At 47.7% G+C, this 17,273-nt stretch overlaps 2 protein-coding genes across 5 annotated transcripts in view; one reads left to right on the forward strand and one right to left on the reverse strand.

Annotated features, from left to right (window-relative positions):
- BORCS5 (BLOC-1 related complex subunit 5) overlaps positions 1 to 6,505 on the forward strand; it is a 99,546-nt gene extending 93,041 nt beyond the window's left edge. For both annotated transcript variants that reach the window (XM_070371107.1, XM_005890033.3), the window contains exon 4: positions 3,761 to 6,505. In XM_070371107.1, the coding sequence (XP_070227208.1) occupies positions 3,761 to 3,991 (231 nt within the window). In that variant the 3' untranslated portion in view covers positions 3,992 to 6,505. The remainder of the gene's footprint in view (positions 1 to 3,760) is intronic.
- Positions 6,506 to 10,460: 3,955 nt separating this feature from the next.
- DUSP16 (dual specificity phosphatase 16) overlaps positions 10,461 to 17,273 on the reverse strand; it is a 93,702-nt gene continuing 86,889 nt past the window's right edge. For all 3 annotated transcript variants that reach the window (XM_070371111.1, XM_070371108.1, XM_070371109.1), the window contains one exon: positions 10,461 to 14,153. In XM_070371111.1, coding sequence (XP_070227212.1) covers positions 13,037 to 14,153 — 1,117 coding nt within the window. In that variant the 3' untranslated portion in view covers positions 10,461 to 13,036. The remainder of the gene's footprint in view (positions 14,154 to 17,273) is intronic.

A 17,273-nucleotide genomic window follows, 5' to 3' on the forward strand; every position in this document is an offset into this window, starting at 1 on the left:
GGATTAGGGCTTAGTCGTCAGGAGCAGTGGCAAGAGAGTGAAGGCCAGGCCTTCTTAGAGGTTAGAGTGTTTTGTGCTTGTCTTTATCACACCATGCTCGCAGGCTCTGCGGAAACGAGCATTGAGCGTCTGCCAGCACCTTGCCTGATACCAGGGCTAGGAAGGGCCTTGCCTGGGAGACACAAGAAGGAAGGACTGAGGGAGCATCTGCGCTTTGAGACAGAAACTTGAGTCTTGGTGGTGTGATTGTTTCTTCCCTGGTCAGGGAACAGCAGCAGGCAGAGAGGGAGTGGATGTGGGACTGTGCAGAGGAAGGGTACGGGCATATGACACTCTGGTGGTACACTGTCCCTGTTTTTATCCAGATGATCGGTTCCAAAGAACCCCATCAAGGGAGGAAAAGAGATCCCAGAAGGGGAGCCCAGAACCCCAAATTTGTTTGACTGGAGGGAGGGTGCATGAAGCAGTCCTCTATTTACCTCTCATGGTGTTGACTTGACTTGGTTGACATTTGTGGTTCTGGCAGAGAGTGCCACTCCCTCCCGGCAGCTCATGTAGATTGACTGTGCTCCGCAGCAAGGACGGAGGACCAAGTGAATTGTAAAAGTCCTCAGTGCTAGGCTGAGCCCTGAGCTGGGGTGGTGGTGGTGTTCAGTCCCTAAGTCATGTCCGACTCCTTGTGACCCCATGGACTGCAGCCCACCAGGTTCCTCTGTCCTCCACTGTCTCCCACGCATGGGTGTGTGTCTGCTAAGTCGCTTCAGTTATGTCTGACTGCCTGCAGCCCTGTGGACTGTGGCCCGCCAGGATCCTCTGTGCATAGGATTCTCCAGGCAAGAATACTTCAGTGTGCTGCCATGTCCTCCTCCAGGGGATCTTCCCGACCCAGGGATCAAACCCACGTTTCTTATGTCTTCTGCATTAGCAGGCGGGTTCTTTACCACTACGCCATCTGGGAAGCCACCACTATCTCCCAGGGTTTGCTCAAATTATGTCCATTGAGTTGGTGATGGTATCCAATCATCTCATCCTCTGCCACCCGCTTCACCTTTTGCCTTCAATCTTTCCCAGCATCAGGGTCTTTTCCAATGTGTCAGCTCTTCACAGCAGGTGGCCAAAGTATTGGAGCTGGTATGTTAGCACACCTCATCTCATTTTGTCCTCCCAACAACCCTGCAAATCTGCCATCAGTCCCCTGATTTTTGCAGATGAGAAACCTGAGACAGGAAGGATGAGTATTAGCAACTCAAGTGGCAATTGTTGTCATTCAGTCGCTCAGTCATGTCTCACTCTTTGCTACCCCATGGACTGCAGCATGCCAGACTTTTCTGTCCTTCACCGTCTCCCGGAGCTTGCTCAAACTCATGTCCATTGAGTCGGTGATGCCATCCAACCATCCTGTCCTCTGTTGTCCCCTTCTCCTCATGCTTTCAGTCTTTGCCAGCATCAGGGTCTTTTCTAATGAGTGGCTCTTCGCATCAGGTGGCCAAAATATTGGAGCTTCAGCTTCAGCATCAGTCCTTCCAATGAATATTCAGGACTGATCTCCTTTAGAATGGACTGGTTGGATCTCCCTGCAGTCCAAGGGCCTCTCAAGAGTCTTCTCCAGTACCACAGTTCAAAACCATCGATCTGAGACGCTCAGCCTTCTTTGTGGTCCAAGTCTCACATCCATACATGACCACTGGGAAAACCACAGCTTTGACGAGAGGACCTTTGTCGGCAAACTAATGTCTCTTTTTTAATACACTGTCTAGGTTTGTCATAGCTTTTCTTTCAAGGAGCAAGCGTCTTTTAATTTCATGGCTGCAATCACCATCTGCAGTGATTTTGGAGCCCAAGAAAATAAAATCTGTCACATTTCCATTGTTTTCCCATCTATTTGCCATAAAGTGATGGGACCAGATGCCATGATCTTCGTTTTTTGAATGTTGAGTTTTAAGCCAACTTTTTCACTCTCCTCTTTCACCCTCATTAAGAGGCTCTTTAGTTCCTCTTCACTTTCTGCCATAAGGGTGGTATCATCTGGATATCTGAGGTTATTGATGTTTTTCCCAGCAATCTTGATTCCAGCTTGTACTTCATCCCACCTGGCATTTCACATGATGTACTCTGCAAAAAAGTTAAATAAGCAGGGTGACAATATACAGCCTTGATGTACTCCTTTCCCAATTTTGAACTAGTCCATTGTTCCATGTCCAGTTCTGACTGTTGCTTCTTGACCTGCATACAGGTTTCGCAGGAGGCAGGGAAGATGGTCTGGTATTCCCATCTCTTTCAGAATTTTTCACAGTTTGTTGTGATCCACACAGTCAGAGGCTTTAGTGTAGTCAATGAAGCAGAAGTAGATGTTTTTCTGGAATTCTCTTGCTTTTTCTATGATCCAGTGGATGTTGGCAATTTGATCTCTGGTTCCTCTGCCTTTTCTAAATCCAGCTTGTTGGTTCACATACTGTTGAAGCCTGGCTTGGAGAATTTTGAACATTACTTTGCTAGCATGTGAAATGAGTGCATTTGTGTGGTAGTTTGAACATTCTTCGGCATTGCCCTTCTTTGGGGTTGGAAGGAAAACTGATCTTTTCTTGTCCTCTGGCCACTGCTGAGTTTTCCATATTAGCTGGAATATTGAGTGCAGCACTTTTCACAGCATCATGTTTTAGGATTTGAAATAGCTCAGCTGGAATTCCATCACCTCCACTAGCTCTGTTCGTAGTGATGCTTCCTAAGGCCCACTTGACTTCACACTCCAAGATGTCTGGCTCTAGGTGACTGATAACACCATCGTGGTTATCTGGGTCATTAGGATCTTTTTTGTATAGTTCTCCTGTGTATTCTTGCCACCTCTTCTTAATATCTTCTGCTTCTGTTAGGTCCTTTATTGTGCCCATCTTTGCATGAAATGTTCCCTTGGTATCTCTAATTTTCTTGAAGAGATCTCTATAGTCTTTCCTATTCTGTTGTTTTACTCTATTTCTTTGCGTTGTTCACTGAGGAAGGTTTTCTTACCTCTCCTTGCTTTTCTTTGGAACTCTGCATTCAGATGGATATATCTTTTCTCCTTTGTCTTTCTCTTCTCTTCTCAACTATTTGTAAGGCCTCCTCAGACAGCCATTTTGCCTTTTTGCATTTCTTTTTCTTGGGGATGGTTTTGATCACCACCTCCTATACAGTGTCACGAACCTCTGTCCATAGTTCTTCAGGCACTCTATCAGATCTAATCCCTTGAATCTTTTTCTCACTTCCAGTGTATAACCATAAGGGATTTGATTTAGGTCATACCTGAATGGCCTAGTGGTTTTCCCTACTTTCTTCACTTTAAGTCTGAATTTTGCAAACAGTCAGCTCCCAGTCTTGTTTTTGCTGACTTATAGAGCTTCTCCATCTATACCAATGGCAGAGCCAGAGTCAAACCCCATCTGCCTGATTTCCCAGCCCAGGATTCTTTCTATAGAGAAAAAGAGCTAGAAACTCCCTGGGCCTCACCTAGGACTAAGTGGCTTACACACCCAGAACGGGACCTGGGGGCTTTCACCTCACTCCCCCTGCAGAGGGTTCCAGCCACATTCGGGAAGGTTTTCGTCCCCCAGGCTTCCACTTCCAGGAACGCTGGTCGTCCTCCACGTGGCCCGTGGTCCGCACCTGTTGCTCGCCACGCCCCAGCCCCCCCAGCCCCACCGCCACCCCCCGCCAGCCCGACCATCCTCTCGCTGGGACTTGTTTCCACGGGATTGAACGTGTCTCACTTCTCTTGCCCCTGCAGATGGATCTGTCTGTAGAAACCCTCTTTAGCTTCATGCAGGAGCGCCAGAAAAGGTATGCCAAATACGCCGAGCAGATCCAGAAGGTCAATGAGATGTCGGCCATCCTGCGTCGCATCCAGATGGGCATCGACCAGACGGTACCGCTACTGGAGCGACTCAACAGCCTGCTGCCCGAGGCCGAGCGCCTGGAGCCCTTCAGTGTGAAGCCCGACCGCGAGCTCAGGCTGTAGCCAAGCCCCCCGGCACCACCAGGGCCGCGGGGCCTTTGGAACCAGAGACACAGGAGGTGACCTAGGTCAGGGGAGTGTGGTGCTCCCCAAGGGCACAGGAGGCAGTCCATTGCCCTGGAGACCTGTGATGCTCCAGCCCTCCCCTTGATGCGCTTTCCCCTGCAAAGCCAACCAACCTGCCCTCCATGGTCTCCGAAGTGGGAATATTTGAACTCTTAGGAATTCTGTACAGAACCCTGCCTTGGGAGTTATTTTTTTAATTTAGTTTGCTTTTTTTTTTAATTGACAGTGTATATTATCTAATCTAGCTTGCAGACTGAAACTATGAAGAGAAGGGGAAGAAGACTTGAGGAAGCCCTGTGTCCCTGATGCCTCTGTGACATTTTTCTCCATAGGCTGTCCGGGTTGCATACATAAAGAGCTAACTTAATCCAGGTGTGCGTGTCATGTTTCCATCACAGCCAGCCTCTATCCAGCCTGGCAGGGCGCTGGCATCGCTCCTGTGTCAGCTTAGGGTGTCCCTGCTGTGTCGTCAGTGGAAGCTGAAGCCTCCCTTTCCACAGCCTGGTTGGGTTCATCTCCCACTGATAATGGGTTTCCTTGATGCAAACACAGTTTAGGTTTCCTCTTGTGACATCAGCGTTGGCAGGACTCCAGTTTCTGAAGCAGGTTTTAGCCAGCATTGCTTTACTAATTTCGCAGACATGTGAAGCAGAGAGGAAGAGCGCGCACCCAGCAGGCATCCACGGGGCCCACTGCCCGGGCCAGACACTGTGTCTGCATACAGAAAGGGCTGTGTAGTGCCTGCCCTTCTTTCCTGAAGAGAAAAAACAACTCAAGCGCTGCTGAATTTCTCTGGGGGTTTAGGAAATGAAGCAATTTGAGGAGCCACAGTTCTTAGCACAGTCCTTTGCATGTTATAAAGGTTCTAGTGGAAGAGAAGATGCAGAAGCCAAGAAATGGAGTGTAGGACCGACCCAGGCCGGCAGACGGAGACCAGGAGCTGGGGATAGAGGGGGGTCACTGGGGCCCACGGGGCTCCCGAGGTTTCTTCAACCGCAGAGCGTGACTTTTTATATGTCCAAACAGCCTTTAGTATATTTATAAGGTTAAAATTGATCCCACTTAATTTAGCATCTCTCAGGTAAACGTCATCTGATTCTTCTAATCAGATTTTGATCAAATTTGATCTTACACTATCCTGTAAGGTTCTTAGAACCCCGAGTAAAATGTAGAGCCTAAAACAGCTGCATGATGGCTTAAGTATAAACATCCCAAGCTCAATGGAAAATACAATTTTCTAAAATTTTAAACATGGTGTAAAAATCAACAGCTTCTAGAATTTTCTAAGGCCCAAAACATATGAAGATGTTCACTGTCTCGGAGCCGGAAAGACAGGTTGGAACCCAGAGCCAAATGAAGAGGCCAAGAGGGCATCTGTCTTCCTCGGAGGGCACCCTTCTGGAAACATTTCTTTGCACCATGAGGAAAGTGGGTAGACACCCAGCCCAGGAAGGTGAAGTGGCCTGAGGGAGCCATGGAGGGGTTGGAGGCCCTGCGCTGGGAGTGGGGAGCTAGACTTGCAGAGGTCAGAGGTTTGGGGGCCATTCTCGTGAAGGAAGCTCTTTTTCTTTTTTTCCCCAAGTTTTATTCCCTCCTGTTTTGTTTTTTTTTTTAATTATTTATTTTAATTGGAGGGTAATTACTTCACAATATTGTGGGGTTTTTGCCATACATCAACGTGAATCAGCCACAAGTATACCTGTGGTCCCCCTGCCTCCCGAAGCCCCTTCTCACCTCCCTCCTCACCCTGTCCTTCTAGGTTGTCCCAGAGCACCAACTCTGGGGGACCTGAGAAGCTTGTCTTTATAAATGCCTTTGATGGTCGGGATTTTAGTGGGGCTTTAAACCATTTCTAGAGCAATTCATCAGAGTTCACATCAGGAAAGATGTTCTGTAATTTTAGAAGCCTGTTGAGTAGCTAAGGTTATTCTAGGAAACATCAGGATGGGGAGGCCACAGTGTTTGTTAACTAATGCCCCCCACTGCCACGTGGCAGTGTTCCTCTCGTGTATTAAGTTTTCATGTGATTGAGAATCTGGCATTGGACTTTATTTGAATCCATTGATCTTTGTCTTCATACTGTTTCATGCATTTTTTTCACACTTTTAATATTAAAATTTCATAATACATTTTAGTATCTGATGTGGCTACATAAACACTCCCTTTTTCCTAACTTCACTTTTTTTTTTAACTTCAAACTGGCAGAAAAGCTGAAAAAAATAATACGAGGCATTCTCATCTTCCCTTCCACTAGACTGACAAAACATGGCATTTTTCAGCCCTCACCGTCATTGTCTTTTGAGTTCCTGTGATATCAGAACCTGGTTCTGAACACCAAGTAGCTTGTAGCCTTCAAAGAAGGAAGGGCTGGTTGTCTACAGAGCTGTAAGAACAGCTCAGGCATCAGGTCCCATTATCCTCACTGCACTTAATACAATTTATAAGTAAAAAGCATATAACACAGTGACAAACCATGTCACTAGGCCTATGAGGACAGCCTGTGAGGACAGTGCTTTCTCACTGTTCCGTCGCAGCTGAGATCGTTTGTAGGGGGCAAAAAGGCAACCTCACACCGCGTGCAAAGCTTCTCTGCCAGCCAGCTCTCCATCCAGTTCTTTTCCTTCTTATAAAGATGTTAGACAAAACATGGTATTAACTTAGATTTGGGTCCACAGGCTACTCATTACTGGGAAGAGGCAGTAAGAACAATAGGCAGATCTGATGTGTTTTGAAATAATTCTAGTTAATTTAATATTTATGGTATGTGGTGGTTTTGCAGTGTGGTTTTGCAGATGGTTTTGGCAACTTTGGCCAAATTGGACTACGTTTCCTGGAATTCCCTTCCCTGTCCCTTTTCGATTAGGGTTGGCCACAAGAGAAATTTGCATGAGATTTGTTAGTGGCAGTAAAGCAACATACATGTGTGCATGATGAAAGTCACTGTCTGTCAGGCCCTGTTGCATCTCGTGCACATTTTCAGGGATCTGTTGAACCTATGGTGTGGGGAGCAGCCAGGCCAGCTCCCCAGAACTCTGCCTTCAGCTTTTCAGCATCTTGGGTCAGGTATGAGCACCAGCGTCTCCTTAGGTCTTCTGCAGCACAGAGGATGAGGGCTTAGAGAAGGGATGAGGCCAGCGTGGGTTCTGGTGGAGACATGCTGGTTCTAGCTTGTTGCAGGCTTCAGGTGTCCTGGCTCTCCCCCACCACCCATTCCTCCATCCTCCACCACCCATCCCTCCATCCCTATCACCCATCCCTCCGCCCCCCACTGCCCATCCATCCCTCCATCCCCCGATGCCCATCCCTCCATCCTCTACCGCCCATCCACCCATTCCTCCATCCTCCACCACCCATCCCTCCATCCCTATCACCCATCCCTCCGCGCCCCACTGCCCATCCATCCCTCCATCCCCCACTGCCCATCCATCCCTCCATCCCCCACTGCCCATCCCTTTATCCTGCACCGGCCATCCCTCCATCCTCCACCACCCATCCATCCATCCCTACCACCCATCCATCCATCCCTACCACCCATCCCTCCATCCTCCACCCGCCCATCCCTCCATCCCCACCACCCACCCATCCCTCCATCCCCACCACCCACCCATCCCTCCATCCCCACCACCCACCCATCCCTCCATCCCCACCACCCACCCATCCCTCCATCCCCACCACCCACCCATCCCTCCCCCACTGCCCATCCCTCCATCCTCCACCACCCATCCCCATTGCCCATCCATCCCCATCACCCCATCCATCCATCCATCCCCACCACCCCATCCATCCCCCACCGCCCATCCAGCACAGCTGAACCAGGACTCTGACCAGCTCCTGTAATTAATTGCTTAAGGTAAGTCTCTTGAACAACCTCCTTATTCTGTATCATTCCTAACGATTCTTTATGGATTGAACCCTGACTGGTAACATTTTACTTTTTCCTCCTCAATGCTTTACTTTCTTGAACAGATTTTGGGAATGTAATGGGTTTGCTGTTTCCTAGAGTAATTGAAAATTTTATCTTCCTATTTTGTTTACCCCTCAGCTAAACCCAGATACGTAGTACTCAGTCAGAAATTATTTGAAATGTTGATGCTAAAAACTGAAGGGCAGAGTAGAGAGAAGGGAAATGTTTTCTTGTGGAATTTTTAGGTGTAGGTTTTTTCTTAATTGTGAGAGAAGTAATTTTGCTTTCCCCTCACTCTCACTTTCATTCCTTTGTTAAGAGCTACACAGTGCCTAAGAGATGTCATTGTTATTTTCTGGTTTGTGGTCGGTAACACTGAATTTCTTGCACACACACGAGGCATGTACCTCCCATGCAGATGTTGGGACTACAGAAGGAAAGGGTAACCAGAAAACTTAATTATTCCCATGCTTCAAACCATAATGTTAAAACCTTTTGGGCAACCAAATCTAGTTGCTTATTAGTATAAGCAGTACTTATGTGGTGGGCTGGCTGTGTGTGTGTGTGTGTGTGTGTCTGTGTCTGTGTGTGTCCTTTAAGGAGTTTGTTCAGGGTCATCAGTGTCAACATAAGACAGGATGGAACTTATTGATGATTCAATTTTCTTCACCAATCAAGGCAAATTCCTGTTGCTTTTATTAAATAGTGAAGCAAGATTTATGCTAAAAGCTTTTAATACAGTCTTTGAAACTGTCATACTTCCCCTGACCAGAGAAGCTAGGCCACCACTGAGCTAATAACCCTCTCCCAGTTATCCTGTTTGCTTGTGACACCCTCCTCCAAAGTCATATTCTGCATGTCCTACAAGAAAGCATTTTGAACCGACTCCAGTGTGTTAGCCAGAACCAAAGGAATGAAACTTGTTTTTATTCCTTTGATATAGATAACCAGCTTGGTATCTGTGTATGTAAACTGCAACAATATGATTGACTTGCAAACTTCTTCCAAGTTGGTGCTATGGTGATTCTCATGGTTGATTTTTGCAACATTTCAAAGATAATAACCAAGTATAATTTTGCTGTACAAGGATCAATGAGCCACACACAATGCAAGAAACAACTCACTTTCCTCTTTGATTGAGAGAAGCAGAAGAGTAATATTTATAGAGAAAAAGCCCCTAGACCTAAATTTTGTTGACTAGACCGAAAACATTTCTGCTTAGTGTCAGAAAAGGTAAACCACCAGACGGGAACATCTAAGATAAAATGACAGTGAGGGTCCTGATGATGAAGTTCTTGTTCGCTTGTCCCATTGTGTACGCCTGACCCTTCACATCTGCACCTACCCTGCTTCCCCTTAGCCTGAGCCCTGGTTTGGTCATGTCACACCCAACCAGCCTTTCAATGCCAGCCTGCTACGGCTACGGCTGGTGGTCCCCAAGAGGCCCTCAAGTCTGTCTAAGTCATAACTGGCTTGACCTTCGGGCCTTCCCACACCTGTAAGTTCCCATCCAAAGCCTTTCACCGAGGGACGTGCTCCCTCCTGCCACCTTACATCTTAAGGCAGATTTATTCCTATGCCTTCCCTGGTGGCTCAGATAGTAAAGAATCTGCCTGCAATGCAGGAGACCTGGGTTTGATCCTTGGGTAGGGAAGGCATGGCAACCACTCCAGTATTTTTGCCTCGAGACTCCCATGGACAGAGGAGCCTGGCGGGCTACAGTCCATGGGATCACAAAGAGTCACACACAACTGAGTGACTAACACTTTGTCTTTCTGTTCCTCTGTCCCACGCCCACCTCCACTTTTTGGCAAGGTCCTAGCCAAGACATCTCTTTCTGGTCTTCACTCACTCCATCCAGTCCTTCTTACTTTTAAATTTCCTTAAATCTAACTCAGAAGCCTTTCACAACCAACTGAAATGTCACCTGTGATTATCAGTGTCATCAGTATCCTGTCTGCTTGCACTGAAGGTAAATGCTTTATTCGTTTAATGCATCATTTTTTTTTTTTTTTTTTTTTGTGCCTAACAACCTTATGAGGTTGAGCTGCTTGTCTCATGAGTCGTCGTGCCTGGTGTCATCACGTAGAAGCAGAGAGGTTATTAGGACGTGCATGACAAGGATGGAGAACAGATCTTGAAATAACTACTTTCCCTTGGTTTTTCCTACAAGAATTCTAAAAGTGTACAAAATGCACCATGAATGTTTGTCTTTTTTCTTCCTACCCTGCACCATTCTGGATTCAGCCAGTCAGCAAATGTTTACCTTTGAGGTTTCTATGCCATAGTGTGCATCTGATGTACCCATGAAAGGATGAAGATGACGGCAGTAGACTGTTAGCTCTGACACGCGTTCCCTGTCCAAGGTGGAGCCTGTGACACAGGCTGAAGACTCAGCATTTCATCTTGAGCTGAACCCTCTGATGGGAGGCCAGCAGGCCAGGCTCCACTATGGCCTCCCTAACCCCTTGGACGTGCTACAGAGAGAAGTCCCTTCTCATGTTTATGTATAAACAGGTACCAGTTTTGATTTTATTTCATCATATTAACATTCATGACACATCAGAATGAGAAATGCACAATTGTAACCATTCAACAGCTTGCCTTACTCCAAAAGAACACTATATTCATATTAAACATTTATACATCTTCCCACCCAACTTTACAAATGTCCTAAACCATTTTCCAGCATTTCTCACATCGGAGTCTAGTTCTGCTGTTTAATATCACCATTCTGTATCATCTAGTAGGCTCCAGCGCTCCCCCTCCGATTCACGGTGCAGAGAACCAGCCACCCGGGGCCATGGACACCCATGTGGCTCCAGGGCTGGCTCCTCAGCTGGGAAGTCTCCAGATTATTTGACATTAGTGACCAAGAACTAAAAGCTGTAGCACAGGACCACATTGGTCACAGGAAGGAAGGGGACCATGGCCAAGAGAAATCCTGAAGGTTGGAAGGCCAGTTCAGCCCAAAGATCTCATTAAAACCAAATCCCACAACCTTCCTGAAACATACAGCATTGGAGCCATTGCTTTCACGTCTCAAAAATGTTCCACAGTTGTGACCAGACTCTGGAAGCTGGGAGCTGTTACATGGTTGGTGCGTGTGTACATAACACATCAAAAATCAATGTGTGAAACCTTGATAATTGGGTCTGATTACACCCAGAATTTGCATGTACAGAAAAAAGCTAAACTTAGCAGAACCTTTCCAGTATGGTAACAATGCACTCCCTACAGTTTACTCACTCCATTTTACACCCAGATCACAGCCCATTATTTGTGCATAACCAGTTATGTTCTATGAAGCTCAGAATTGTCACGATCAAGTCAGTTTTGAATCATGTCATTCTATGCTGGTTTTAGCAGTCACCGTAAGAAACATGAAGTCACATCCGACTCAAAGGACTGTCCATTTCTCACACGTAGAAAAACCTGAGATATGAGTCAGCAACTAGCTACACTTACAGTAAAGAACAACACGAACACCCACCCACCACCCTTGGAAAAAAAAAAAAAAAGCTGCTGACGTGAATTAAGGCTTCAAAACAGGACCAGACTGTAGCTGACAAAACTCAAGCCAGGAAATTTAAAAGCAGGTAAGTACTGTCACTGTTTACTTGTTCTAATCACCTAGTTTCAGCTGCCAGGGTTGATTCCATACAGTGATTGTAGGTACGGACCGAGACCACTTGGTCCCGCTCCATTTTGGTGTCCCTTCTACTAAAAAATGCCGGGGGTAGTTTGAGAATAGTGTGGGTGTGTCTTTCCATTCTGTTTGCGATGAAACAAAATTTGTCCGCCTCCTCACCTTTCTATACTGTTTAGTTCTGAGCATTCCTGGCTTACGAAAGCCTCTCAGCCCTAGCAGTATGAAAGCCTAAGGAAATCGTAGAAAATACCACCTTCATCACATGCTAAGGGGGAAAAAAAACCCACTGAGAAAATAACAGCTGCCTGCTGCTCCTCAGTAGTTTGATCTTCTTATCCTTCCACAGTTTTCTGCCTCTTGGTAGTTTGCAATAAAATTCCACTTTATTGTTCCATTTTCACAAAATACCTCTGTGCAGTGAAACCAAAATAGAAAATACCTAGCATGGCTGAGACCTTGACGGGGGTGCTGCTCTGCTACCAAATAAATTCACATCTGGCTTGAAACCAGGTTAGTTCCCAGGATTAACAAGCCCATCTTGAACAGTTCTTTTGATTTAGAAAGAGGGAGGTAGACTCATTTAGCCTCCCAACATTAGCTTAAATCATGATGCTGCCAGATTCCTGGCTGTTCAGTTGATCTCAGATAGCTTCACCTTCCTTCTTCACAAAGCCGAGAAGAGGAGCCGGACCACTTCCATCCAGGCCTAACTGGAAATGCCTGCAGAGGCCGTCTGAATTGGTCAAAAAGTGTGACTAGCTACCTACCTGTTCACAATGCCTAGAAACCGGGCCACCAGACCTGGTAGTGGTGAAAGCCCCGACTTTGTCTGAGGTACTGGGGTTGCTCTAAAGTAGGTCTTGGCAAGGCCCCCTAATGGTCGGTCAGCAGAATGACGCTGGCCAGCTCAGCGGCTGGCGGGTGCGCTTGGATCTGTGCATCAGCTTTGGACATGATGGTTCCTTGTGGATTTACCATTAGGTTTTGTTCCTAACGGGGTCTCCCCGCCCGACCCACAGGCTGGCTCAGTCTCAGCGCTAAGGTGCACTACGGAAGGGACCAGACAGGACTAGGATCTGAGATCTCTTTGTAGCACAGCAAGAGAACGGTGGGGGCTTCCGTCCTCCAACTCCAAGTAGAACTCAATCTAGTACGAACGGGAGGATGTGCAATCCATTGCATAGAACTGTGTCACGTGTCTGGGGGAAAGCTGGCCTGGGCCCTTCCATTTGTATTGAGAGAAGTATTAGCTGCTCTCTCAACTGCAGATGTTACAAAAGAATGGTGTGGATCCATGTGTTGTTTTTACACCATAGCTCCATTTTCCAAAAATATATATGTACATATATATATTTCAGATTTACAGGGAATTAGTTTTCGTGAACAAGACAAGCCCTGTCCACGGGAGTCACAAGTGTCCTCCTGCTCAGGAGACCTCGATGATTTCCATGCTGCCTGAAAAGCTTGACTGGCTGCCCACCTTGCCCAGTTCCTCCCGCGACCGGTTCTCGGACCTGATGCTCTCACCGAACTCCATCTGGCAGCTTCGACGCTTGAACTGCTTCTCGAAGGGGCTCTCCTCGTGCCAGCTGCGCCGGGAGTCGGCCCTGTCGCCGGGCTTGTGGCGCCGGCGCACCGAATGCCCGGGGTCCCCGCTGCACGTGGGCAGCTGACTGCAGCTGAAGGCAGGGTGGCCCGTGCGGCCCCCGTAGATGGCCGAGGCCGAGTAGAAGTGCGGGGGCTCTGGCGCAAAATACCAGCTCTTGGTCAGGGCCGGGGCGGAGGTCTGGGGGGCCAGGAGATCCGAGTGCCAGCCCTCCAGGCCCAGCCCCGTGGCCGAAGTGGCCAGGTGCTGCTGGCTGGCCGAGAGGCCGAAGAGGAAGCGGGGCTGCCCACGGTCCTCCACGCTCCCGCTGCGGTGCAGGGGCGACCACAGGGGCCTCCCCGGCCGGGGCCGCGCACCCTGGCCGTTGCCGTCAGAGGGCCGGGGCGGCGGGGCCTCCTCGCTGTCCGGGCTGGCCTCCGGCGTCTGCTCCGACACCTCCTGCACCGGAGAGAACTGGCAGGGCTTGCCCGCGCCTTCCAGGCTGGAGGCGGCGGGCTTGTAGAGCTCCAGGGCGGCCTCGGGGGATGAGAGACCGCCGGGCGTCGGGGACACCGACTTGATGTCCAGCGAGAAGGAGCGCTTGAGGCGGCCGCTGTCCTCCAGCCTGTCTGGGGGCAGGTGGAGCCCGTTGAGTGCCTGGACCAGGGGGCCGTCGTCGGGGGCGGTGCTGGGGGGCGCAGGCCGGGGCCCCGCCCCCTCGGAGAGAGCGGGAGCCGGGCGGCCGTGGGGCGGCCCCGGGGGCAGCTGGCTCCCCTGTGCGCCCTCCACGGGGCCGGGCCCGGCGACTGACTCGCTTGGCTTCTCCAGGGGCAGCAGCTTCAGTTTGCTCTTGGGCCCAGCGGCCCCAGTCTGGCTCTTAATCCTCTTCTCGTAGTCCAGGAGCTGGCCCAGGAAATTGAAGTTGGGAGATATAGTAGGTCTTTTTTCTTTCACAAATCTGTGAGGAGAGGGAAAAACCAAAAAGGCTTGAATCTGACAGCTGACCTGTTAAAGTGATTAAGCTACAGTAAGTGAAGAGGTGAGACATAATTATCAGAGGTCCTCCCAAGACCTTCGGAAGATGGCTGGTTTAAAAGTTCAGGGAAAAAAAAAAAGTTCAGGGAGCGGGTGGAGGGGGAGGTGAGGGCCTCTGCCTTGGGGAGCTTTGCAGGACGACCCTGAGGATGTTAGAAAGCAGGGAGCCCAGCCCCAAAAGTTCTAGGTTCGTCCTCCCTGTTTTCAAGGACTTAAGGGCTCCAGTGGGGCTTCCCTGGTTAGTTCCGCTGGTAAAGAATCCACCTGCAACACAGGAGACCCTGGTTCGATTCCTGGGCTGGCAAGTCTCCTTGGAGAAGGGATAGGCTAACCACTCCAGTTTTCTCGGGCTTTCCTAATGGTTTAGATGGTAAAGAATCCGCCTGCAATGCAGGAGACCTGGGTTCGACCCCTGGTTTGGGACAATCCCCTGGAGGAGGGTCTGGCAACCCACTCTAGTACTCTTGCCTGGAGAATCCCCGTGGAAGGAGCCTGGTGGGCTATAGTCCATGGGGCCATAAAGAGTCGGACACGACTGAGCGACTTCAGCATGCGCAGTGTTGCCAGCGCAGCTGGTAAGAGATGATTCTTTCCTTACCATCTAGGACACCCTCACCCCTACCCTGCCCCAGCACTGGTGTTCCCATCAGAAGTATAGCTTAACAGCCATGCCACCTTCAACTTACCAATGTCAGAGTCCCCACAGTGACTTCGAGACATTTCACATTTTTAATTAATGACCAAAAGAGAGAGGGTATCAGATGGCCAGAGCATCAAAGCACACACTTCCCAATTCCCTGCTCTTTGTATTTAATGGGACAGAATAACCAGTCACACAGTGGACTCTGTCTGCTCAGCATGTTAATGCACTCTAATAAGAGTATTAGCTCAATCAGCCCTCAAAACTACCCTCCATCACAGAGGTACATACAGTCCTTATGTGAATTGCCCCAGTCACACAGTTATTAAAGTATGGGGCTGGGATTCAAAACCAGGTCTAACATCTGGATTCATTCCTGTAGCCACCTTGTTAGAAGAGTCACCAAGGGATCAAAACTAGTAGTAAACAGCTTTTCCATTTCATTGCAGAAACAAAGACTCAGAAATAGTAGATACATTCTTTAGTGGCCCCTGACTGTGGCCCCTGACTCTCACGGACATGCCTCAGAAGATGAAGGAGTGAAACTACCCTAAGAATTTAAATAAGGAAGGAAAGATAAAACTCAAAAATAAACTCCTTAGAAATATGTAACCTAAAGCAAATTAACAAAGCCAGAAATAACTGGCTCAACTGTGACAAGTGTAAATACAGAGTCTTCATGCTAAGACCCCCATGAGGATATGAGGGTGCCTTTCCTGCTGGTTTGTGTGGCATTCAGGAGGACCTTGGGGGGCTAAGCCAGAGGGGAGGACCTGCCTCCCTACTTCCTGCCTCCCCACTTCCTTCCGCCAGTGAGAAGCTGTTCGAGTAGCTCATTTCTTTGTTCCAAATTTTCCAATTTGAGAAAAAAAATCCTATTGTTACAACAGGCCTGGTTCTGTGTGCATATATTTATTGATCCGTTATCACATGGAGACTATCCACCTCTATCCAACAAGATGCACAGAGGGTTCTGCTTCATACGCCCCTCAACACAACCACAGTCCTTGGTGCTGCTGGCATTGGCTGCCTTCTGTCTGGAGAATGAGACTGGGGGCAACCCAGTCAAAACGATACACTGCAAAATCTGGGCAAGTCTATGGATGGCCACATGCAAATCAAGGGGTTAGAACACACCCTCACATCATACATAAAAAATAAAATGGCTTAAAGACTTAAATATAAGACATGACACCATAAAACTAAAAGAAAACACAGGCAAAACATTCTCTGACATAAATTGTACCGATGTTTTCTTAAGACTGTCTCCCAAGGTGATAGAAATAAAAACCAAAATAAACAAATGGGACCAATCAATCTTAGGAGCTTTTGCACAGCAAAGGAAACCATAAAACAAAAAGACAACCAAGGAATGAGCGAAAATATTTGCAAATGATGTGACTGACAAGGGCTTAATTTCTAAACTATACAAACAACCCAATCAAAAAATGGGCAGAAGACCTAAATATTTCACCAAAGAAGACATACAGATGGCCAATGGGGACATGAAAAAGATGTCTGCCATCGCTAATTAGACACGCAAATCAAAACTACAGTGAGATATCACCTCCCACAAGTCAAAATGGCCATCACTGAAAAGTCTACAAATAATACATGCTGGAGAGGTTATGGAGAAAAGGGAACCTTCTTACACTGTTGATGGGAAGGTAAACTGGTGCAGCCACTATGGAAAACAGTACAGAAGTTCCTCAAAAAACTAAAAATAGAGTTGCCATATGATCCAGCAATCCCACTCTTGGGCATATACTCCAACAAAAGTATAATTTCAAAAAGTACATTCACACCAGTGTTCACAGCAGCACTACTCACAATAGCCAAGACACGGAAACAACCTAAATGTCCACCAACAGATGAATGGATAAAGAAGATGTGCGCGCGCACACACACACACACACACGAATATTACTCAGCCATGAAAAAGAATGAAATAATGCCAGCAGCAGCAACATGGGTGGTCCTAGAGATTATCATACTAAGTGCAGTCAGAAAGAGAAATACCATATGCTGTCACTTCTATGTGGGATCGAAAACACAAATGAACATATCTACGAAACAGCAACAGACATAAGCACAAACCTGTGATTGCCAAGGGGGAGGAAAGTGGGGGAGGGAAAGACTGGGAGCTTGGGGTTAGCTGGTGCCAACTATTATATATAGGCTGGATGAACAACAAGGTCCTTCTATATTCAATATCCTGTGATAAACCATAATGGAAGAGAACATAAAAAAGAATACGTGCCTGCATAGCTCAATCACTTTGCCACATAGCAGAAATTACCAACACTGTAAATCAATTATACTTCAATAAATATTAAAAAAAAAAAAAAAACTGGACTAGTCTAGACTGTGAATGGAGTTTGACAATTATTTGGTTTTATACTT

Source organism: Bos mutus, chromosome 5 (genome assembly GCF_027580195.1).
Source record: "Bos mutus isolate GX-2022 chromosome 5, NWIPB_WYAK_1.1, whole genome shotgun sequence".
Classification (NCBI taxonomy): domain Eukaryota; kingdom Metazoa; phylum Chordata; class Mammalia; order Artiodactyla; family Bovidae; genus Bos; species Bos mutus.